Below are 23,820 nucleotides of genomic sequence, written 5' to 3' on the forward strand. Positions count from 1 at the left end.
TGCCAAAGGCCTGAGTAAAGGGCGCTACATGCACAGCCCACCAACTAACTAGGATTTTGTGATTTCTGTTGGTCATCTAGATATACCACTTCTGTCTGATCATTGCTCATACCACATTCAGTTAGGCTTAGTTCTGTACATCAACAAGGGCCAAGCACTGCCTTGGCCTTGATCAGGCTCTGGACGATTCTACAGATGTCCCAACAGTGGCGGTCTCTCGTATAATTCTAACTGGGAAAACCTCGGCTTGCATACCAAAACCCATGGATATGCTAGATCATGTTTGCTATAGAATCTATTCTAGATGTGGTTCTCGCGATGTCTGTCTAGTCTGATGCCCTCTCACCGATTATTGCCCTCCTGTTTTCCCTGTCTTGTACCACAGAAAGTATGACCATCTATAGAGAATAGCTGGCTTATCCCAGAGAAACAAAGCATACTGATTCCCAGTTCACGCCTTGATCAGGAGAGGCTCATCTCCTTGAGTGATCTCCTTTACAAACTCAATGTCCGGCCGGTAGAGCATGACATGAAAGTGTTCAACCGCATGCACTGACTTCAGTGATCTCCAATTCTTGAACCAGATTACCTGTCCACAAATTTTAGCCTCTGCTGCTCCCCCCGGACCAAAAAGAGTAAGCATACCTGTTCCGCTGGTACTCTGGAGCAGAAATTCTTCTTCACAAAGTCATCGATCTCCTTCCTCGCCTGAGGCGTCAAATCATCCGTGACAGGATCATCCTCCAACTCAAACTTGGTCCATACCACAAGATGAATAATGCCTTCCTCAACCCCATACGGCCAGTCATTGAATAGGATCTTGATGTCATCTGTGAGCATTCCCTTGTCAGACTCTAGCTCAACCAGCCAAATCCCGCTACAAGACGCTGATGTATAGAGATCCACTCACCATCGCACTCAAACGGCCGTCCCTTCGGCTTCAGATCCTCCGCGTACCCTTCTCCCCAGCGGAGCCTCTTCTTGACCACAAAACGCATGATCGACCCGTACTTGGCGACAACATGCGCCTTGAATTCTAGATACTTTCGCAGGTCACTCGGAAGCCGCTGAAACCGGTCGATCCGGTTGGTTCCTGGAAAGTTTGGTCAGCGCATATGCCCACTGGATAGGTACCGCTCCTTCCCCGCGATTTAACTCACTAACTATCTCCTTCACGGTCTCCCAATCCTGCCGCTTGTACTGCTCGTCTGGCGTCGACAAAATTGCAATAGACTTTGCCGGCAGATCTTGAAGAAACGCAGGGCAGTCAGCTGGCCACTGGGTCCGGGGCACATTGACCAGCCAATACGGAAGAGTGTTGGCCAGATTGCTACCTCCATTCGGACGTGCAGTTGATCTGCTGACATCGAACAGCTCAAGCCTCTCACCGAAGGTGGTGGCGGGTGTTGAGAATCCTGTCGTCGTTGACATGGCGTATGGTTGGCTCCCTTACGTTCAAAGAGAGAGAGAGATTGTTCGGGGCAGAAACAGATATAGCAGTTGGAGAACTTCCACTCAGTAGACTAAACTTAAAAATAGTGGTGATAATGACATGCTAAGAGGAACGATGCATTCTTTATGGCCGTTGATGAACCTTCTCAGAGTCGAAATTGGCTTGCTCCTGGATTGAAGCAAGGGGAGAGCTCGCTGTGGTGATCCGCGTGGCAACTGGTCATTGATCATCAGAAAGGATCGCCAGATAAAGGACCCGCAGGCCCATTATCTAGTAGATAATGATACTATAGGGGGGTTGAGCCGTTGAACCATTGATGGTATCTGTGGTGGTCATCTGTCTTCAGATCATTTGCCACACATATATTCAGAAGTACATTGGAGATCTTTTTCAAAGACCTGATGAGAGACTTCTTGTATAAATTCATGCAATAATTGCCACTGGATGTTAGCGATAGAACATTGAAAAAAAAAGTTCAGCATAGGAAAGGAAGCCTACTTATCCGTACCAATATCGTGTCGAAGTTCTCCGCAGTGGAGAAAGTGTCATATTCAAACCTGTCATATTCAACGTGAAAGGGGGATGACAGGTTCTAGATAAATAAAAGTACAAGCACTCGAAACGTGGAAGAATATGCGCCAAGATGAAACTCCATCGTTCAACAACTCTATTCTTCTATTACCAATTAGTTATTCCTTGCTCCAGAAAACTAGCAGATGACACAGCGCTCAGGATGATACGAGTGTCGCAATCTCAGGCCCATCCGATCGAATGAGTGATACTCCAGCCGCCTGGAATTCCTGCTTGGCTGCCTCCCATCCCGCACCAGGATCAACGCATCGAGTCGCATCCTCAACGAGGTAACTCTTGAAGCCTGCCCGCGCGGCATCAATGGCGGTGCACTTGACGCAGTAATCCCCCGCGAGCCCAACAGTGAACACATGCGTGACGTTTCTCTCCACCAGCACTGCCTTGATGTCAACGTCTACCGACCGAGCAGTGAGTGTCGGATCAAGGTTTCCGAACGCATCGGAGAACATGGAGTACATCTCCACGCGCGCATCCATCCCCTTCTTCACATGCACATCGATCTTACTACTATCGATCTCGGGAATGATTGAGGCGCCTTTGGTGTCTGCAACACAATGCACGGGCCAGAGCAATTGAGCCTTGGTCTCCGCCTGCTTACCAGGTGCTGGATTAGCCATCTGGACGAATGACTCAAAGGGGCGGTTGTTGGGTGGGGTGTGGTTGCTTGCGAAGGAAATGTGGTCTGGTGGGTGGTAATCTTGCGATGCCACGCGGATCACGAAGCCAGGATTGGCGAGCAGAGTGTTGATTATTGGGGCAATTGCACGACCTTCTTGAACTGTGAGTGACCCATCCTGTTACGATCAGTTTTGGGTCCATGGGTAGGAGAAGAACAGATGCAGTGGTGGGTGTATCGCTTACTGGTGGACAGAAGTCTTCTTGCATGTCTACTACTAGTAAAGCCGCTCTCATCTTGAAGTTGGGTTTTGTACCCCTCAGTTGTAGGTGCAGATGTCTCAATGATATTGCTTCTCTGGCAGCCAGTCACTTTCTGGTGGTAACTCCGTTCTTGTCGTCTGAGTCGCTCGACAGCCCTGGGTTTCTGGAATAAATGCGTCCTTACCTGGCTCCTAAATCAGCATAGTCTCAAGAATAGAGAACGAGGGGAAGTTGTAGAGTATCAGATTTGTGGAACTGGTGATGGATGTTGTCAGGTAGATATACAACTTGCTTGCAGAGGGACTAGTACAGAAATCATGTGACGACATTCCTTTCCATTGAAGGAAGAACGGTATCTATCCTTACATCCACAAAGCAAATAACTGTAAATTGATGCCGTATGATAGTAAGTATGCCAGTATCTCTCGGGCACACAAAATCATAGGTTCCTACTTCGTAGTACTACACAGTATAATCACGTGATACTGAAGTGGTTAGCGACTGGATGGAGCTTCTACTGACTAAGCAGACTAGCACCAAAAGCTTCGCGTGAAGCAAAAACACACTCAAACTTCTTCACTCCCCGTTATCAGGGCTGCGGCCCTCGTCCATTCATCATCTATCTTCCCCTAAATCACAGTACAGCAGTCTCATCCTGAAATACGGATAATGAGAGGTATTTCCAAGGTATGTACTCACTGTACTCTAGATATGATCCCCCAAACTATCCCACGCGATACCCTTTTATGATGAACTCTTTATATATTGGAGCTGTCCTAGCTACATGATGCGGACAACCTTTACATACGCATTTATAACTGAAATATTCTCAATACTCTGCCTTGCTTGCTTTGATTTCCTCAAATTCTCGAGCATTGCTAACAGAAATAGTTCTTGCAAGGAATAAGTGAAAACATTTTCCAGCCTCCTTGATTTTTCCCACGCCAAGTCGGCTCTTTGGCCCTACCAAGAATAACACATCTTACCTGGGATCTCATAAATATCTTGCCATTGTCTATCAACATGGCTCATGGTCCAAGACTATCCAGTGCGGGCACTGCCACCCCCAATCCCCCTCCCCCACCGCCTCCTCCTCCACCGGAGTCCTCGACGGCGGGGGTTGGCGAGGCGCAGGCCGCAGAAGCAGCCGTACCAGGGCAGTCAGAATCGTTCAAGTTGAAGTTCTGTACTGTCTGTGCATCGAACCAGAATCGGTCGATGGAGGCTCACCTCCGGCTCTCAACCGCTCCCTACCCCGTTATCTCATTCGGGACAGGCTCTCTGGTCCGTTTGCCGGGCCCTACCATCACTCAACCTAATGTCTACCATTTCAACACTACCTCGTATTCTCAAATGTACGATGAGCTCCAATCCAAGGATGAGCGGCTTTACCGTAACAATGGACTTCTAAACATGCTCGACCGCAACCGCAACCTGAAATGGGGCCCCGAGCGCTTCCAGGACTGGGTTCCGGGGATGCCGCGTGTGGACCATGTATCGAAAGGCGACAAAGGTGCCCTGGGTACAGAAGGAGGCGCTGTCGACGTCATCATCACCTGCGAGGAGCGGTGCTGGGATGCCGTTGTCGACGATCTCATGAACAAGGGCGCGGTTCTCAACCGGCCCGTTCATGTGTTCAATGTCGATATCAAAGATAATCATGAAGAGGCTCTGGTTGGAGGGAAAGCTATCCTCGATCTTGCTGGCAGACTTAATGATGCTGCTACTCAAGAACGCAAGGCGCATGGCTCTGAGGGTTGGGAGAACGGTACCGGCGAAGCTCGGAGGAGCTTTGACGAAAGGGTTCCTGACATACTTGCTCAATGGCAAGAGACGTGGCCTAACTTGCCAGCTTTGTGGACTTTGTCCTGGCTGTAGCAGTAGATACCTCCCCACAATATAACCCACCATTTGACCTTGCATTTCTTGCTCAACATTATGTTCATACTGTGTAATCTGCCATAAAACAACATAACATTGCCAACCCAATTAAACTATGTATAAGCAAATTTGACAAAACCAAACTCCAGGGGTATCTTGCACACAAACAAAACGCATAGCTCCGTATCCATACTCCATATTCGTAAAATCAAACCATCAGGTGCCCCTTCCAAGAATCTCTCGTCGTTCCGTATACCAACGATCCAGACACGCTCGTCTCTGCGCCTGCGTCATCCCCTCCACCACGAGCGCAAACTCGGTCGCATTCGCAAACCCAAACCGCTTCGCCATGCTACAGAACTGCCGCTTCATCACATTACGCGGCGGATGGAACTTGTACCGGGCCGGCCGGCCGTCCCGGTCTGCGACGCGCTGAGGGCCCGTCCCACCCTGCGAGGATCCAAAGACCTGCACGTCGCCCAGCTTCTCGTCGGCGAGTTCCGCGCGGCGGCTGAGGCGCTCTTCGACCTTTGAGGAGCCGATGACTTCGTTGTTCAGATGTGTGTATTCGACCCCGGCACCGGCGAGGATGGCCTGGATGGGATCGTGTTTCTGAGGTGTCATTGTGGCGGCGGGTTTGGAGGCGGTGTCGTCAGCGTTGTCGGCGTCGGCGGTGTCCCCGCGGATCATGGCTGCGAGCTGGCTCATGACTTCGTCGTCTTGGCCTTTGGTTTTGGTTTTCTCCGGCATGGTGGTGCTTGTGCCGTTTTCATCCACGGCGATGTCCATGACCTGGACGCCGGCCCGACTCTCGGCGACGTTGGTTTTGTTCACGATGTCTCTGAGGACGATGTTGTTGTTCTGGAACTCGAAGAGATTGTTGAGTCCGAAAATCTCGCCTTTTTGGTCTTTCTTTTCCTGGACGCCCTTGAAGTATCTTCGCTCGGAGCTGGCGTTGTAGCCGATATTGGCCTGCTGTTGCTTATAGATCTGGCGGGCGTAGACGATCTCCTCGATCGTCCCCGCTGAGATTAGGCGGAACACTTCGACGTTCCGTGACTGGCCGATACGGTACGCTCGATCCTGGGCCTGAAGGTCATGGGAGGGATTCCAGTTCGGATCGACGACGACGACTTTGTTAGCTGATGTGATGTTCAATCCCACTCCTCCAGACCGAGTCGATATGAGAAAGACAAACTGCTTGGGATCGGAATTGAAATCGTCAACGACTTTAGTCCGCTCCTCATAGCTCATCGAGCCGTCGAGATAACTGACGTTATAGCTGGTGTAGTGAAACAGCATCTGAAGCATTTTGAGTAGACGGACGCTGTGTGAGAAGACTAGAACTTTGTCCCCATTTGCATGCCACCATTTGAGTAGCTTGCGGAGAACCTTCCATTTGCCGCAGAATTCGGGGTTCGCATAATTCACAATGGAATCCCGTGTTCGATAGAGCTGCTCCCATTGATCTGGCACTGCTATCTCCAGCATCTCTTTATCCTTCTCCTGCTTCTCATAAGAGTCTGACCCTTGCGTTATGAGAGCTGCAAGGTGATTGCTGAGTTTCTGGAGTATGGCAATGGCAGGGAATACATAGTTCTGCCATTGGCCTCCTGAAGGAAGAAACTTGCGACAGCACCAGCCAGCCTTCTTTCCCGAGCCACAATCGCACTTGTCGGTAGATGCTTTGATGTACTGAATGATATCGCTGTCTAGGATATTCTCGTACGCACTCGCCTGGGTGTCGGTAAGCGGACAGAATACGACCCGATCGCTCTTCTTAGGAAGCTGATCCGCAATGAGGGTCTTCATACGTCGGAGGAAGAACTGAGGTAAAAGGTTCTCTACGAGTTTCTTGGCCGTCTTGCGAGCTTTGCTTAGCTGATAGAGCGTAGCGTCGTGGGACTGTCCGATTCTCAGAGGCTCAGAAATAGTTCGTCGCCAGGTCGTGACAGGGCCAAGCTTGCCAGGATTGGTCCAGTTAAGAAGAGTCCACAATTCCTCATACTTGTTTTGAATGGCAGTGCCCGTCAATCCAATTCTGCAAAGTGCGTTGATCATGTTCATGGCCTTAGTCGTCTCCGAGCTTCGTTCCTTGATGATGTGGCACTCGTCGGCAACGACACAGTCCCAGTCGACCATGTTCACGGCATCCTTATTGTGCAAATACGTACCATAGGTTGTTATCAGGATTTCCACGCGACCGGACCTCGCCGCTTGCAAGGCAAGCTCTTTGTTGTCGCCATGGTATGTATCCACATGCCACCAGCCCCAGCGGTTGAACTCCGATTTCCAATTCTGGATCAGAGTCCCCGGGCACACGATCAAGGTCCGCGGGTACCACCGGTCTTGCCCACTTCGTCTCATTTTCCTCATCCTCTTTGCGTCTCTCTCGTCCCCTGTCTTTCCATAAGCAGCGGTAAGAAATGCAATTACTTGCACCGTCTTTCCCAGGCCCATATCATCCCCGAGAATGCCTCCTTTTTGATAGACAAAGAGTTCATGTAGAAATGCAGCCCCATCAACCTGGTACTGGCGCAACCACTGCGCAACCGGGGCTGGGATTAAACCGAGGGAGTATGGGAGAGTGATATCTTCGTACTTTCCACAAGGTTTCATATTCCTAAAAGCAGGTCTTTCTTTCAGAAATTCAAGTTGTTCGTCGTCGGAGAATTCCACCTCGTTGAAGTCCGGTGGCAGTTTCAGACCAGATTGCTTGAGATGCTCCATCCGCCGATCGAAATGTGCCCGGCGCTTCTGTAAGTAATCAGGAAGAGTATATTCCATCAGCTCATCGTCAGAGTAGGCTTCTTCCTCTAATTTCCTCAGAACTGGTCTCGATCGTGGAGTATTCTCGTCTCGTTTGGGCCTTCGACCAACGAAGGACTCTGGGTTTGCCACGCGTGGTTTCTTCTCCCTTCGTAGGTTTGCTGCGCTCCGTTTCCGTTTCAACGATTTCCTTTCCTTGAACTGCTTATACGTGGCTTCGCCATCGTTGAATGAGTCTTCACCACTGTCCGACTCGGTGATGTTGATCAAGGTGCTATCAACTTCAGCCGGCGATGAAGGCTGCTTGATTGGGGTTCTAGACGCGGGACGAGGTGTATCTGGATCGATCCTCGCGACATGATCTGTGCCTGCAAGCCGTTAGATTATCTCATAGCCCCGTCTGGAGTGTGAGATGCGGAGAAGCATACCCCGAGAGGAACTTGGCACAGAGGGTCGGGAAATGTAGGTCGCCTCGAGATCATCGTCGTCGGAAGGATCAACAGTAGAGGCATCCGTATCCTGCAGCTCCCAGTCTCCGCCCATCTTGATGGCCAAGAGGAGAAGAATCGCAGCGGATGGACTGTTGTGTCTAGATGCGTAGAAAAGTAGAGTCGGAATATTAATGCGGAGATCAGATTGTCGGCCTGTTATCAGCACGGGATTTCCTGACTGGGAAAAGAGCTGTCCAATTTGTTCTGCAGATTGAATCTGTCCGCTTCCTCTTCCATCCCCCGTTTGTCACTCTCTCTTGATTTACGCCGTTGATTAACATCTATTCGGTTGGAACTAAATTTCAATTCCTCTTCTCTCGATAAAAAACTCTCTTAGCTGTTTTGGTCTATATCCTCAGTGTCACGTCACCGGAACTTCTTCAGAAATTTTCTTTCTTGCGCTCTCGACAGACAGTGCGGGGAAGCAGTTGCCCAGTTCAACAACAAACCGTCGCGCTTTGGCAATTTGAAGACTTCAGAATGCCTCTCGACACGTCTACAACATATCCTCTCACGAAGTTGCGCCTCGATGGCCGCCGCTGGAACGAGCTCCGACTCCTTTCCGCCCAGATTTCCACGAACCCCGCCAGTTCTGGGTCGTCCTTCTTGTCCATGGGAAATACATCTATCATGTGCTCTGTTCACGGTCCGGCAGAAGGCAAGAGAGGAGATGCGACAGGAGGAGCCGCGGGTTCTGCGGGGGCTATCGTCGAGGTGGATGTCAACGTTGCCGGGTTTGCAGGCGTCGACCGCAAGAGACGGGCGGGAGGAAGCGACAGGTATGAATGATACCCCTACAATGGCTTGGGAATCATCATGCCCTTGTGGCCGTCCCATACTGACATGTTCTACTCAGGCAATCCTCGCGAATTGCGACGATATTGCGCTCTGCCTTCCAGTCGCATCTTCACACCCACCTCTATCCGCACAGCACAATAAGCATTCATGTCTCTGTCCTATCATCCGACGGATCACTTCTCGCGGCAGCTGTCAATGCCTGCACACTGGCGCTCGTGGATGCAGGTATCCCAATGCCGGGTCTTCTTTCTGCCTGCACATCCGGCATGAGCGGCAGTGCCTCGACGCCACGTGACCCTCGAAACGACTTCTTGGATCCTCTTCTGGACCTATCATTGCCCGAAGAGCAGGAGCTTCCGTTCTTGACAGTGGGGACAACGACCGCCATCCCCGTGGGTGAAGATGCGATGGACGACGATGAAGACGACATGAAGGTTTCTATGCTGGTGATGGACTCCAAGGTTCACTGCACATATCTTGAGACGATGCTTGCTGTCGGAATTGATGGATGCAAGCAAATCCGCGAGATCTTAGAAGGAGTCATTAAAGGATCGAGCCGGGGAGTATAGTTCCTATTTTACGCAAACGTTCGCAACCGTGCACTGTGCAAGTGCTCAAACCCGAGATGGTGATTGAACTTTCTCTTTTCTATACCCTGCATTTATACCTGCCTACTCTAAGGGTGTTGTTGGGCGTACTGGTTATGGTAGACGGAGTGCGGGTGGTATGATTGTATCGATGTTCCTGTCTTTTACTGCTATTTTCAATTCATCTGTTATTTTCTTGTCCAAATTGCGTATCTTTCTTCCTGCTTCAACTAAATCATTATCATACAGGGAAGTACAGGATTCCAGCCTTGCAGCTCGTTTATACCCTGGACCAAGAAAAAAAAAAAACAAAATGTGCTCAATTCCGCTCGCAGTCAAACCCTAAAACGCTTGGCTCTGCAGCCAGCTTTCCTGAGCAGGGACCAGATTGGGGCCATTCGAACACAAATTTGTTAAATGGATCACCACATCAGACAATCACAGGCAATCAAGCAGAAGAAACGAAGGAAAAGCGGAGAAAATCAGCTCACTGCCCAGAGAGATGGCTGGTCCACCAGCTGAGATGCCGTGGGGACCCTGTCTGTACCTCGTACAACTTCACACCGTCTCCCAAGGTGGCACATCGACCTATCTAACCGCTTGTATACCTTTCTTCTTCTTTCTCCTCTTTTCTCGCTCCCCCCTGTCTTTCTCTCCTCCTTCTTCTTCATCCTCCCTTTGCCTGTTAATCGCCAGTTCAGGGATTGACTGATTTGCCGCCGCGAGTGCCTCTGAAGACCTCTCAAGCTATCAAGAGCTCTGTGTTTACACTCTATACTTCACGATGGATCATATGGACCATGCAACGGACACTGTGATGTCCATGGCCACCAGCATGGTGATGACTGCAACCTCTACCGCTGGGGCCGCCATGAGCACTGCCAAACCCTCGGGTATGGGGGGCATGGGAGGCATGGGCGGGAACGCCTGCAAGATCTCGGTATGCGGGGCTCTGACGCAGTCACTACTTTAAATGTCTGTAAGATAAGCTGACCGTCATCAACCGCGCAGATGCTGTGGAACTGGTACACTATCGATTCCTGTAAGCTCCACCCCTACCAACCCAGACACACTTTTTCTTTTTTTGCTCTATCCGCCTTCCTAACACCAGCACCCCTTTCCAGGCTTCATCGCTAGATCATGGCGCATCACCTCGAATGGGATGTTCGCCGGCTCCTGCATCGGCGTCATCTGCCTCGTGCTCTGCCTGGAATTCCTCCGCCGCGTCGGCCGCGAGTACGACGCCTTCATCGTCCGCCGCGCCCGTCTCCGCAAGCAATATCTCTCCGCAACCTCTTCGTCCCAAGCCCTCAACACCACCACAGACCCAGCAACCGACTCCTTCGCCGCTGCCGCGGCCGACCAAGGCTCCAGCACACACGGCGCCCCCGCAAAGGCCGCGGCGCAGACCACCTGCAGCACATTCGAGGACCAGACCCCCGTCCGCCCCACGGTAGTCGAACAGCTCGTCCGCGCCCTGCTGCACATGCTCCAGTTCGCAATCGCGTACTTTGTCATGCTGCTCGCCATGTACTACAACGGCTACATCCTCATCTGCATCTTCATCGGCGCGTTCCTGGGCTCGTTCATTTTCTCCTGGGAGCCGCTGAACTTGCAAAAGGAGTACGTCTTCCCCCGCCCCCCCCTTCCCTCAGTGTATCTCGCAGAGACTCGCCGCTAACCACTACCGCGAATCAGGAACGATGCAACTACTGTCACCAAGTGCTGTGGCTAGATTGTATTGCGTTCGTACATACGGGAAGATGGCGACGGTACAACGGAACCGATACGGGGCGGGTGTGTTACAGTGCTGCTCATCTGAGCTGAGCCGTGGTCCACTTTAGTCCTCGATTTGAATAATCTTTGTTGCTGCGGTTGCAAGCGGCTTGCATCTTTTTGCTCACTAAATATGATACCTACAGAGTGGAGGGGGGAGCACGACAGATCTTCGAGAGACTCGTGGAAATAGTTCTAGTTAATGTCCTTAGATTAATGATATCACATCGTCCGCAAGAATGACAAGTGGCTTTGGGAGTCGCTCCACGGCCGTGGAAGCATATCTAGATATCCCGGGTCCATCATCATCAGGACCAATTCTCGGCTTGCTTAAATCCGAACCCGGACTAAGCCTGCTGATCTTCCTTTTGCTCTGTCATCCACGATTCTTGCGCCCCCGATTAGCAGGAGATTTAATTACAATCAAGATATGACCCAGCATATAGGCAATCAAACATTGAACAGATTACAGGCACAGATGCATTGCATTGCACGGAGATGGGAATGGTAAAGAGGCATGCTTGGCTAAGACATCGGAAACAGTTCTAGATTACACCACGCAAGAAAGAAGACGACGAGATCCCCGAAGCCTGGTTTAGTAAAGTGAAGGAGAGCCGTAAGCTTCGCTTCTGGTCGTCAGAGCCTCGGGGGTCCCGCTGAATGGAAATCGCTAATTCCCCTTTATTATTCGCTTACAGCTCACCGCAGTCGACGATCTTGGGACGAGTGGCGGAGCGGACAGCACCGGAGCTGCTGCCGAGAGCCTCGATCTCCTTGACGATCTGCATCGAGTTCTGGTCAGCGACCTCACCGAAGACAACGTGCTTGCCATCGAGCCAAGAGGTCACGACGGTGGTGATGAAGAACTGGGAGCCGTTTCTACGCCATGCATTAGTGCAATTCTTTAAGCTTGCCCGGGAAGACAATAAAAAGATAAACAGAGTCGCGGGTTTGACTTACGTGTTGGGACCAGCGTTGGCCATGGAGAGGATACCGGGCTTTTCGTGCTTGCGGCTGAAGTTCTCATCGGCGAACTTCTCACCGTAGATGGAGCGGCCACCAGTGCCCTGCAAATGAGATAACCACCGGTCAGTACTCGTGATCCCAATTCTGATAGAGAGACAAAGCAATCGCCCCCAATGGTCCGGTGAGGAGTAACCGGTCCAGCGGGGACAGGCAAGCCGTCAATGGCAGGAACTCACGTTGTGGCGGGTGAAGTCACCACCCTGGAGCATGAAGTTGGGGATGATGCGGTGGAAGGTGGACTCCTTGAAACCCTGGCCAGGGGCCTGCTTGCAGAGCTCGCGGAAGTTCTTAGCGGTCTTGGGGACAACATCATCGAAGAGGTTGAAGACGATGCGGCCCGTCTTGGCTATAGGCGCGGAACGATAGAACGTTAGTAAACCGAACCACAAAGTAAAGGCAATGGATATGGACACCGGTAGCGACATGAAATGAGGCTGAGCGACAAAGAAAAAAGAACCTCCAATCCAACACTGAAATTACAGGATGGAGGATGGAGAGGATAGTCCAGTAGTCCAGCCGTACCCCAGATCCAGGACGCCAGTACAACCAAGCAAGCAAAGAGATGGCATCAACTTACGCGCAGCGGTGCCCACGGGGGCGTACTCAACGTCGAAGAAGACCTGAGACATGGCGGATGGAGCTTGGGAAAATCGGCGAAGGGAGAGGAAAGAGGACTGATTGCAATTGAGGACGGAGGAGAGGGGACGAGAAGAGAAGGACGAGCAAGGTGGGGTTATTGTTGACCTCAGGCTTCGGGAGAACATTGTTGCTTTTCGCTGCTGGAACTAAAAGGAGGGGCAGACGCGGGACAATACGGCAGCCGGACGGGGAGGTCACGGGACTAGAGTCCGTCAGCCAAAACATGCCAAATGCGCACCTTTGCCGATTAGGTAATCCCTTCCGGGAGCCGCTGGCCGCAGGCCTCAGGCCTCACAAATGCACTCCGCTGCAGGGAGGAAGCTCTCTTGAGGTAGGTAGCTAGCATTCGAGCTACCCCGAGCAGGCCAGCACCGGAATACACCGAGCTCGTTCAAACTTCAATCAAGCCTCCTAGTGATTTGGATGTTCCTTTCTGAAGTCAGGGAGTGCTACTTACGTTGAATTGATGATGAAAGCTGATGAGAGCCGGGGATAGTGACGTGCTGTATGGGAGAGCAGTTAGAACCAGCTTTGAGATACAACAGCAGACAGGGAGAGAAAAACTAGAGCAGGCAGGAGCCGAAAGAGGTATGGATCGGAAAACTTGATTATGTAATGACAGGCTAAAAGAGAGGTAACCAAAAGCAGTGTACACAGCTCACATGAGCAGTCTGGACTGCTTATATAAGCCATACCCTGTATATATGACTACTAAGACTATTAATAAGTATTTATAGCTTATATAATCTATATAATAAATTACTATTCTATCTAAAATTCTAGTATAGTAAATATTTTAAATACTTATTTAAGTACTTAGTAACTACTTCATAATTAATTTATTAATTATAGAGGTAGCTAAGACTTAACCCTATAAATATAGTATTAATTTAATTAAGCTCTATACTAAATCATAGTCTATTTAACTAGCTAGAAGATATAATATAAAGTAATAAAGTATAGTTAATATAAGTATTTTTTAAGTAGTTACTAACTAATTACTAACTACTTAGGATTAATATCTATTAATTTCTCTTATTAATATAAAAATCTCTACTCTTATAATATTAAAGACTAAGTATATTAATAATCTCCCTAAGTATCCTATTAGCTATATTCTTAGTTATATATATATTATTCTAGTTATATAATATACATAGAATAAAATAAAGTAAATAATATAAGAGATATAAAAAGACTAACTTATATAGTATTTTTTAACTACTTATAAACTACTTATAAACTACTTAAATTTAATATACTTAGAAGCAGATCTTTAGCTAGAGAAAATATAATATTTATTTATCTTTCCTATTATATTTAGTAAAAAAATAAATATAGAAGTACTTAAATATTCTAGCTTATAAATATCTTAGTCTATCTCTTCTTTCTTATTATTATACCTTAGTAGATAAGAGTATTTAGAAAAGAATTTAAGAATCTTAGAGATTAATCTAGATTCTTAAATCTAATATTTAGAAATAGAATATCTATAGATAAGTAGTTTATAAGTACTTCTTAATTATTTATTAATTACTTAATAGCTATTATTACTCTAAACTTAGCTTATTTAAGAGGGGATTAGATTATATATTATAGCTCCTATTATATAAGCTAATATTTAAAAAATATTAATAATTAGTATAGTTTAAGCACTTTCTAAGTATTTACTAAGTACTTACTAACTACTTTAGAATATTTTTAGAAATTATATACCTTATATTAGATATATAAATAAAATAGCTAATATTATAATAAAATATTATTATAGAGTAGTTTAAGAATATACTTCTATTAATTTTAATTTCTTAGAGAAGCTTTTTAATAAAGATATTATATCTTAGTCTAAAGAATATAGTGTCTTTAAGCTACTAGTATCTTAGTAAAAGTTCTATAATAAGTACTTATTAAGTACTTAATAACTCCTATAAGAGTACTTTCTAACTAGTTTAGATTATAATTATCTATAAGGCTCTAGATACCTAAAGTATACTCCTTATAATATTATCTTTAATATTTTAGTCCCTATAGATATTTCCTAATATCTATATATTCTATTTATCTTATATAGTATTTATTAGTATCTTCTACCCCTATCTACTAAGCCTCCTAAATATATTCTATAAGTAGTAAGATAGATTATCTAGGAGATCTAGGACCCTAGCTTAATAACTAGTAAGTAGTTCCTAAGTACTTATATAGTATTTACTAAGTACTTAATAGCTTAATTTCTTTAAAATCCTTAGCTTAAAGCCTTCTATAAGAAGTATAATACTTCTATATTAATAGATATTTATAAGAGTTTCTATAATAAAGATTAAATTACTATAGTTATTTAGAAGTAACAGCTTCTTTTATATCTAAATAGATAAGATATAAATAGTCTAATATTTCTCTAAGGAATTAATCTATATATAAAGATAAGTACTTTATAAGTAGTCTTAAAGTAATTTCTAAGTATTTATAGCTCTTAGATATATATCTAGAGGATATTCTATAATTTATAAGAAATTATAATTCTTTATATATATAAAGAGTAAATTTAACTACTTATAATACTATCTTCTTTTAAAGTAGATATATCTTTTAAATATATTTACTTAAAAGAGATAAATAAGGTCCTTTTTATAATATTTCTATTTAATTAGTTAAAAAATAAGTACTTTCTAAGTAGTTAGAGAGTACTTACTAAGTACTTCTCTTAGTTATTATCTTATTTTATATCTTTATAAGCTTTAATTCTATTAAAGAATATTATCTATTATTTAAAAGGGTTTTCTCCTTAGTAGAAAGTATTCTAGGATAGTTAATATTCTTTAATTATCTCTATAGTACTAGGATATATAAGATTATAATAGATATAGACTTAAAATAATATATTAATAAGTAATTAAATACTACTTACTAAGTACTTAGGCCTTAGGTAATATCTCTTTAAGGTTAATTCTCTATATTAGGATGTAATATAGTAGTTAGAGTATATTTTACTATTTTATTATATCTATTTCTAATATTTAATTTTAAAGACTATTAGTATAAGAAGCTAGAGAAGCCTTCTTTAGAGCTATATAATAAGTCTTCTAGACTATCTATCTAAAGAGGACTATAATAAACTACTAGAACTTTTAATTAGTTATAAATTACTTACTAACTACTTAGGAAATACCTACTAACTACTTTTAGAATATAAAAGTCTAAATATTTAAAATTAGGTATAATAGAAAAAGAGCTAAGTAATTAAAATAGGCTTAAATAGAGTATACTCTTAAATTTAGTCTTATTATTTTAATTTATTATGAAATTATACTAATACTATTAAGTAATTATATTAGAAGTTATATACTTTAGGGAAATATCTTATATTAGTAGAAGTAGTTAAGAAGTAAGTACTTTCTAAATACTTAGGAACTACTTATTAAGTACTAAACTTTAATTTAGTTTAGTAAAGCTTAATTAGGAAGATATCTTATAATATAAGAACTTTTCTAAGTTAAATATTTACTATTTATATTAAATATTAAATATAAAGGTAAATTACCTCTATTATATAAGTTAAGAAAGTATATTAATATTTATTAAGTACTTACTAAGTAGTTTTAAAGTAGTTACTAACTACTTTTTTAAGGAGCTAGAAATACTACTAGTTAGACTCTTTAGATATTACTAAAATATAAAGTATATTAGAATTAAGAAGAGGTAATACCTAGATTAATTCTTAATAATCTCTATCCTAAATAAGAAGGTTAAGATAAGTACTTTTTAATTATTTAGGAAGTATCTACTAGCTACTTACTAAGTATTTAGCCCTAGCTATTCTTTTTACTATATTATCTTAATAAATATAATAAATATAGAGTAGAGATAATAGAAGCTTAAATTAAAGAAGCTTAAAATTAAAATAAAGAAATAGGAGGAAGAAATTTACTTATAGTAGCTTAAGAATAAAAGATTAGAACTAAATCTTATAAAGTAGTAAATATAAATTAGAGAGACTTCTTAATATAGATTAAGTAGTTTCTAAGTACTTCTAAAGTAGTTTAAAAGTAATTAGAGTTAAATATTCCTCTATAATAATAATATCATATTTAATTTAGCACTCCTAGTAATTAGGTTAAGTACTTAGTAAGTAGTTATTAAGTACTTAGGAATATTAAGCTATAGTATACTAGATATAGTAATTAGGTTAAGTACTTATTAAGTACTTAAGTATATTAAGTTATAGTGTACCTTAGATATATTAAGATTATATATCTTAGTTATTAATTTAGTACTAATATATTAAACTTATAATATATTCTTTCTAAGTACTTTCTAAGTAGTTATAAGATATTTTAAAGCTATATTTTATAGTGAATTTACCTCTCTTATATCTTATAATTATTATTTATTATCCTAATATAAGAACTAGCTAAGTAATTACTAAGTATTTTAAAATTAATTACTACTTAGTCTTAGTCTTAACTATATTCTCTATCTTCTTAGTATTCTTAGCTTCTTTAATCTCTTTAGATCTCTTATTATATCCTAGCTAATATTCTTCTTCCTTCTTAGCTTTAATACTAAGATTAGAAAGAGTAGATAATATACTATCTTTATTACTTTCTTTATTTAATTCTTTTTTTATCTTCTTTTTAGTCTCCTCTATATCTTTATTATTATATAGAATATATAGTCTCTAAGCTTATAATAAAGTAGATATAGAAGTAGAATAAATAAGAGTAGATATTAAATCTCTATAATTAAAAAGAAGAAAATAAGTATACTAATTAATATCCTTATAATAGTTCTTATACTTCTTATAGGGGCTATAGGGAACTTTCTACCTAAGATTTACTATCTATTATCTTATATATATAATATAGATCTAAGTAGTTAGTAACTACTTAGAAAGTAGTTTATAAATAGTTAGAAAATACTTATAGAGCTATCTTTCTTATAGGGGAGGGGGGGCTTTAAAGGCTATTATAAAATTATATTTAATTTTATAGTAATAGTAATAAAAGTAGCTAAAGTTATATTTATATTACTAAATAATTTATTATACTATTCTAAGTAGTTTATAAGTAGTTAGTAAGTATTTATAAATTAATTTAATTATATAATATACTTATTATTTAGTTAATATCTATTTATTTAACCTAGCTACTAGTATTTCCTTCTTTAAGTTAGGCCTTTATTAATTTATATAGATATAGGTAAGATTAGAGATTATTTATTAAAGTATATTTTTACTAAGTAGTTATTAAGTAGTTTATAAATAGTTATTAAGTAATTATTAAGTAATTAATAACTACTTATCTATCTCTTAGAGTAATTAGGAATATAGTAAAAAATCTCTCTATAATAGATAATAATCTTTCTCTTATTATTCTATAAGTAATTAAAAATTAGTTTCTAAGTACTTAGAAGTAATAATATAAGTTCTTACTATCTTATATTTTAGTAATTATAATATACTCTTTACTACTATCTCTAAGTACTACTTATATCTTAGCTATTATTATCCTATTAGCTATCTATATCCTAAGTAATAATAAGATAGTTTTTAAGTAATAAATAATTATCTTTTTAGTAATTTAAGCCATAGTTATGTTGATAGTGGTATAGTATAAGGTTTAGAAAGAGGTGATGTAAGATAAAATTTTTTCTGAGGTTATATAAGCATTATATGACTTATTCTTATAATTTATAGATTTACCACTCACTGGAGTAAAATTATGAGCTCATCCAACCTGCAACCACCTGAAAGCAGCACAGCCGGAAGGGAAGCGGATTGCGGATTGCGGATTGCGGAATTCGGTCTGGGGAGAGCTGGGTGCTGCGTCACGTGCTGATTACCAACATCAGTAGTCATCTACAGTGGCACTCTACCTAGGCTTAGAGAGTGTCATGGAAGATGACGATATTCTGTCATTCATTATTGTTTCTCTGGAGAATCTCTCCATTGCGCAAAATCCTCAGGCCAAGATGAAGAAATAGGGGAAATAAATGTCTAAATACAAAGAAGTCAAAGATAAATAGGATTCCAAACACAAACAACCAGCAGGGGCGTCAAGACAACCTGTAGAAAGGGGCAAAAAAAAAAAAAAATCCGGAGGGCATGCGACACGAGATTATGGAGGAAAAGAAAACGCTAATCAAGGAGAACAGCGGTGAAGAGAAGAAAAAAGGCGCTGTACAAGAAGTGAAGCTTACAATCAGATCAACTATGATACATCAAGTCGGCGACGATAAGATGTAGGCAAGAAAGATGAAGAAGAAAGTTATGAGGCTCCAGTAAATAGAATATCTCATGTCACATGGTCGCTCATTGTCATGCATGATAGGTATAGAAAAGCTGCAAGATTGACAGCTCATAGATGGCAGCCGGGTCGATCAACGGGAGTGAAAGACACCAGTGCTAGATGGCCAAAAGAATAAGGATTGAAAAAAGATGAGTTGAATGTGGAAAAGGCTCGGTTGAGAAGCCAAGCTACACATGCCTATGTCGTTATCGAAAATCACCGGAAGTCGTCCTCTTCGGAATCATTGTCATCAGTGAGATCGAGTCGGTGGACCAACTCCTTTGTTTCCCTCGCAATCTCAAATGCGATGGGCGGGAACTTCTTGGTGACTTGTCGAAGCTCTGAGATGTCAATGGCATCGTCGCCCTCGTTCGCTGCCTCCATGAGACGGGCCCGGTGGTGGCCGAGCGATTGAAGGATGGGGCCAGAGCGCTCTCTCAGAGACGAGCTCATGTTGGGTTTGTTGATGAGATGTTCGGTGGATGAGGTGACATTGGAAACAACGGAGGAGATGGCGGAGATATGAGTGCGAATGGCTGTCATTCCGTCTTCGGCTCGAATGCTGGCGACAAGGGCCTGGATGGACTGGACGAGGCCGTCTGTTTGGTCTTCGACGTAAATCTGTAAGCTCATTTAGTGGCAATTCTTCCAATATAATGTGGGATCACAGATTATCTCACCTTCAATTCCTGAAGCTCATGGTCGTCAGGTTTCCGCTGTGGAGTTGGTGTAATGCCGTTGGACAATCCAGTCTCAAAATGGGAAGCTGTTCCATTTCGAGAATGATTTGAGGGAGGGCTCATGACGCTGTAAATGGACCCATTATTGCTCATCCGACTATGACTGGGGGCAACGCTAAAGTAGTCAGGAGATTTCATCTGTGAAAACTGTTCTCGCTCCTCTTCATCCTCGTCGTTGAGCTCCTCGGCCGGGGTGGGGCGCATTTTCACGAGACGGACGAGCTCAATGACCGCAGTTGATAAGTGTGAGGCAGCAGCATCCAGAAGCGAGACGGGTGAGAGGCCGTTCGATCGGACGAAGTTCTTAGCGGCAGTGATCATATTGTTGGCCGTCGCAGACACCCTGCGTGTGGCTTTAGTCCGCAGAGCAGCTAGTCCATCTGCAGGGTCTTGGGTCATCTCAATATCCCGAAGAACCTGCCGGACTGCGAGAATGACACCGTTGATCTGGTTCATGACAAGTTGATGCTCGTCGGATCGTGCGGTACGGAGCAACTCGTCGATGGAAATCTGGAACCTGGTAACATGTATGTCCCTGACCAACCCCCGTTCCTGCATGAATTCTTCATCCTCAGGCACCACTCTGCCAAGGCCGGGATGCGAATCTGATATGTCACCAGAAGCTGCCCGAAGATGTCGAAGCTGAGTTTTAGCTTTGGCATACCGGCTCTTCCATTGTTTGACTTCTTCCTCCAGCCGTTGAACCTCGCCTGACAGTCGCTCTTCATGCTCCCATTTAGAATGGCTTTGCTCCGTCAAGGCCTTCATTTCCATCAAAAATGCGGATGCTTCTCGCTTGACCTCCTCTGTCACCTGCTGTTGTTCCTGTAACTCGGCCTGGAGACTCTGGTGCTTGACCTCCAATTCAGCAAAACGGGCTTGGAGCTCCACGTCGCCAACACTTTGTCGCGATGCCTCGCTGAGTTGGCTGCGAAGATCTCGTTCTGTGGCATCGTGCTCCGTTCGTACCTTCTCCAACTCAAGCTGGAGAGAGCTGTTCAGATTCTCCGCCTGGGAGATTTTACTCTGAAGATCCATCCTGAGGGCTTCCCACTCCTCTTTCTCCGCGCTTGTTACCTGTTCCGCGTGTTAGAAAGCCGAGAATACCAACATAGGGGTCCGTACGACTCCCAAGATTTTTGCTTACCTGCGACTTCTCATGCTCTTCTTGATACTTTGAGATTTCCTTCTCTTTTGACCTGATTAGCTCCTCAAGTTTGTCCACCTTTCCCTGCTCTGCCTGATACTTGGAGAGCTCTTGATCTTTTTGTTTGAGCAACTCTTCTAACTTGCTCACATGATCCTGCAATGCCGATGCCTGGGACTGTGTCTCTGCCAAAAGCTTCCTTTCTCCCTCGCCTAATGTTGTCGTAGTACCTCTTCTGCTTTGCAAAACCCCATCTAGAGCGAACGCATCGCTTCGGGCATCATAATCGTCCTCCGTGCCGACCGCATCGTCATCATCCTCCACCATTGTGCTCTTGTTGGGAACAATAGTATTACTCTGGAAAGATTTGGCTTGCGGGCCCGAGTCGCCGTTTACTGATGATGCCCCACCCAAGGATCCTTGACGGGGAGGATATCCAGCCATGGGACTGCCAGGCGGGCCACCGGACGGATATCCCATGCCCGTGCGGCCCGGTGGACCCCGAGACTGGGAGCGCCGACTGCCTGGCGGTGGAGGGTACCCATTGGGGCCGTACCCGTTGGGGGGATAGCCGTTCGACGGCCGCCCGTGTAGACTTGGAGCAGGACTCGCCCTGCGAGATTCGCGCGCTGGGAACTGGGGGAACCGTCGTTCCAGCTCGCAGAAGACATCTGTCGCCAAGTCTCTGAACCGTCCATGGTGGAGAGAGGCGAGTTTCTGTCGTGCTTGGTTGCGTTTCTCGTGAAAATCTTCCCGCGGGGGAAGGAACGGTGGCACGTCGGGACGTGGAGGACCCGGTCGTCCAGAAGGTGGCATGGCCTGCTGTCGACGGAGCAGTTCATCGTAGACATCGGTACTGAGCTCGTGGAACTGGGTGGCCGAGAGCCGCAGCAGTTTATCTCGGGCCTTATTCGACTTGTTGTTCCCCCTGTCATCTCGATAAGGCGCATTGAGAAATCTTCTCAGCGCGACGTAGTGTTGCCCTAGGAACTCCTCCATCTTCTTCTGGCGTTTACCGCGATCCTCCGCCAGGGTTCCATTGCTCGACCGCGCCGCTACGGAACTCGGAGGCGACGGATTCCCCGAGTCGCTCACACCGCTTGCAGACCCATTTGGCGCGCCTGCGCCATTGGGGGCCAGCCCGCTGGAAACGCCTGATGTCGGAGGGGTCGCTAGATTTCCGCGATTCGAAAAAGTGGGAGAGAACGGGGGTTCGGATTTCTGGTATTGGTTGATCCCGGACCAGTCACTGCCGTCCACGGAGACAGGCGACATGGTTCCTGGGTTCGGATTCATATGGGGCCGAGATGGGATGTTATCGCGTCGGTTCTGCCAAGCGCTGGCTCGTGGTGCTCGTGGCTTAGTACTTTACAGACAGGAACAAGGGAACGGAAGCCAATTCCATGTATTCGGATATATTGATTGATTGATTGATTGATCGATCGCGACAAAAACATACACCGTCGACAGTGGTTTCGGACTCGGCAAGATAGAGGTACGATAAGGGCCTCGATCGTGGCTCAGATAAAGGAGGTTTGAGGCGACTCGAAAATTAGATACGGCAGCAAGGCATGGAATGAAAAGGAGAGAAGGGGCCGACAATCAAGCACAAGACCTAGCAGCAAGGAATGGAATTGGACTCCTTCGGCGCACGAGGGAGGGAGGGAAAAATAAAGACGAAGAAGATGGTGAAGAAGAAAAAAATAAAGGACCGCCTTTCAACACAACAATGATAACCTAAGGGGGAAAAAAAATGATGATAAGGACAGAAAAGACAAGAAAAGACGAGTGGAAGCAATAGCCGTGAGAGAGAAATGCAAGCAATCCCGACTTCTTCAAGGGGAGAGAGAGAGAGAGAGAGAGACTAAAGAGTAAAGAGTAAAGAGTGAGCACTAGTAGTACTATACTACTAACTACTAAGTCACTTGTAGTACAGTAGTACTAGGTCAGTCACTTGGGGGAGAGAGAAGGAAACGGGGCCAACAGAGGACAAAACAACGAATGGGATGAAATACAGTTATGAGCCACGGAACAGCACTGTCAGGTTCAGGTACCATCTGGGAACCGGTAACTTTCCACTGTGATCACGATGCAGAGTGTAGGTAAGGTACTACTAAGGTAGCCAAGGTAGGTATCAAACGGTGCAGGATCGATACACGTATTGAAATCGGTGGTTTAGGTACCTTACATCCAGTAATGGAAGCAAGCTATAAATGCAGGCCCAGTTCAAGTCCCCATGCTGGAATGATCAAAGGATATACTGAAGTATTCCAGCATAAAAAGATAAATTAAATTGTCTTCATTGATAGTATCACTATCGCCATCATCTGGACGTGGAACATACCTCCTAGCCTCCCACCAGAAAGCCTTAGTAAAAATTCCGGAACACCAAATCAGCATCCCCTTCTCCACAGTCCACAGGCCCCCAGGAACCGATGCCTAGGCTAGGTATCTATCCAGTTAGTTAGTAGTCTACGTGGAGGCAATCAGCAGCCGAGTGAGTGCCATGCTCGCTTTGACGACAATCACGAAAGAGAGAGAGAAAGAGTTAAAAGGGAAGAAAAAAAAAGGGGGGAGGAAGCGACAGGCACTCCTAACAAAGACCAAATTTTGAGGCACCAAAGGTCCCGAATTCGGACAATAATTTTCTTTGCCTCTTTGGGGATTGACAGAGGGACAGCTCGAGACGATTCACGATTCTCTCTCTCCTAAAAAGGCTACTATCTACGGAGTACATTCGTGTCAGTCACAACTCACAA

At 44.5% G+C, this 23,820-nt stretch overlaps 8 protein-coding genes across 8 annotated transcripts, besides 8 other annotated features; 3 read left to right on the forward strand and 5 right to left on the reverse strand.

The window, feature by feature from the left end:
* Nucleotides 1–451: 451 nt before the first annotated feature.
* Nucleotides 452–1,431, reverse strand: ACLA_090740 (GIG1 family protein; the record flags this gene model as incomplete). The annotated part of the gene is made up of 4 exons (XM_001272806.1): nt 452–589; nt 646–830; nt 911–1,093; nt 1,161–1,431. 4 exons carry the CDS (start codon nt 1,429–1,431, stop codon nt 452–454), a joined length of 777 nt encoding a protein of 258 aa, XP_001272807.1.
* Nucleotides 1,432–2,181: 750 nt separating this feature from the next.
* ACLA_090750 (putative isochorismatase family hydrolase) lies at nt 2,182–2,929 on the reverse strand (the record flags this gene model as incomplete). Its single annotated transcript, XM_001272807.1, has 2 exons — nt 2,182–2,838; nt 2,906–2,929. 2 exons carry the CDS (start codon nt 2,927–2,929, stop codon nt 2,182–2,184), a joined length of 681 nt encoding a protein of 226 aa, XP_001272808.1.
* Nucleotides 2,930–3,946: 1,017 nt separating this feature from the next.
* ssuA (RNA polymerase II subunit A C-terminal domain phosphatase) lies at nt 3,947–4,801 on the forward strand (the record flags this gene model as incomplete). The annotated part of the gene is made up of 1 exon (XM_001272808.1): nt 3,947–4,801. One exon carries the CDS (start codon nt 3,947–3,949, stop codon nt 4,799–4,801), a length of 855 nt encoding a protein of 284 aa, XP_001272809.1.
* A 219-nt stretch (nt 4,802–5,020) lies between these two features.
* On the reverse strand, nt 5,021–8,116 carry ACLA_090770 (putative DNA excision repair protein (Rad26L); the record flags this gene model as incomplete). The annotated part of the gene is made up of 2 exons (XM_001272809.1): nt 5,021–7,941; nt 8,002–8,116. 2 exons carry the CDS (start codon nt 8,114–8,116, stop codon nt 5,021–5,023), a joined length of 3,036 nt encoding a protein of 1,011 aa, XP_001272810.1.
* Nucleotides 8,117–8,544: 428 nt separating this feature from the next.
* Nucleotides 8,545–9,431, forward strand: ACLA_090780 (exosome non-catalytic core subunit SKI6; the record flags this gene model as incomplete). The annotated part of the gene is made up of 2 exons (XM_001272810.1): nt 8,545–8,843; nt 8,921–9,431. 2 exons carry the CDS (start codon nt 8,545–8,547, stop codon nt 9,429–9,431), a joined length of 810 nt encoding a protein of 269 aa, XP_001272811.1.
* An 802-nt stretch (nt 9,432–10,233) lies between these two features.
* On the forward strand, nt 10,234–11,184 carry ACLA_090790 (high-affinity Cu transporter CTR3; the record flags this gene model as incomplete). The annotated part of the gene is made up of 4 exons (XM_001272811.1): nt 10,234–10,389; nt 10,461–10,491; nt 10,574–11,072; nt 11,148–11,184. The coding sequence occupies 4 exons, from the start codon at nt 10,234–10,236 to the stop codon at nt 11,182–11,184; spliced, it is 723 nt and encodes a 240-aa protein (XP_001272812.1).
* A 733-nt stretch (nt 11,185–11,917) lies between these two features.
* cyp4 (peptidyl-prolyl cis-trans isomerase) lies at nt 11,918–12,880 on the reverse strand (the record flags this gene model as incomplete). Its single annotated transcript, XM_001272812.1, has 4 exons — nt 11,918–12,104; nt 12,186–12,292; nt 12,428–12,597; nt 12,829–12,880. The coding sequence occupies 4 exons, from the start codon at nt 12,878–12,880 to the stop codon at nt 11,918–11,920; spliced, it is 516 nt and encodes a 171-aa protein (XP_001272813.1).
* A 1,229-nt stretch (nt 12,881–14,109) lies between these two features.
* Nucleotides 14,110–14,139: a microsatellite.
* Nucleotides 14,140–16,756: 2,617 nt separating this feature from the next.
* Nucleotides 16,757–16,787: a microsatellite.
* Nucleotides 16,788–17,965: 1,178 nt separating this feature from the next.
* Nucleotides 17,966–18,026: a microsatellite.
* A 96-nt stretch (nt 18,027–18,122) lies between these two features.
* Nucleotides 18,123–18,171: a microsatellite.
* A 209-nt stretch (nt 18,172–18,380) lies between these two features.
* Nucleotides 18,381–18,415: a microsatellite.
* A 243-nt stretch (nt 18,416–18,658) lies between these two features.
* Nucleotides 18,659–18,683: a microsatellite.
* A 707-nt stretch (nt 18,684–19,390) lies between these two features.
* ACLA_090810 (putative cell polarity protein) lies at nt 19,391–22,357 on the reverse strand (the record flags this gene model as incomplete). Its single annotated transcript, XM_001272813.1, has 3 exons — nt 19,391–19,795; nt 19,855–20,991; nt 21,062–22,357. 3 exons carry the CDS (start codon nt 22,355–22,357, stop codon nt 19,391–19,393), a joined length of 2,838 nt encoding a protein of 945 aa, XP_001272814.1.
* A 121-nt stretch (nt 22,358–22,478) lies between these two features.
* Nucleotides 22,479–22,504: a microsatellite.
* Nucleotides 22,505–22,903: 399 nt separating this feature from the next.
* Nucleotides 22,904–22,925: a microsatellite.
* The last annotated feature ends 895 nt before the right edge of the window (nt 22,926–23,820 follow it).

Source organism: Aspergillus clavatus, genomic scaffold, assembly GCF_000002715.2.
Source record: "Aspergillus clavatus NRRL 1 1099423829798 genomic scaffold, whole genome shotgun sequence".
Classification (NCBI taxonomy): domain Eukaryota; kingdom Fungi; phylum Ascomycota; class Eurotiomycetes; order Eurotiales; family Aspergillaceae; genus Aspergillus; species Aspergillus clavatus.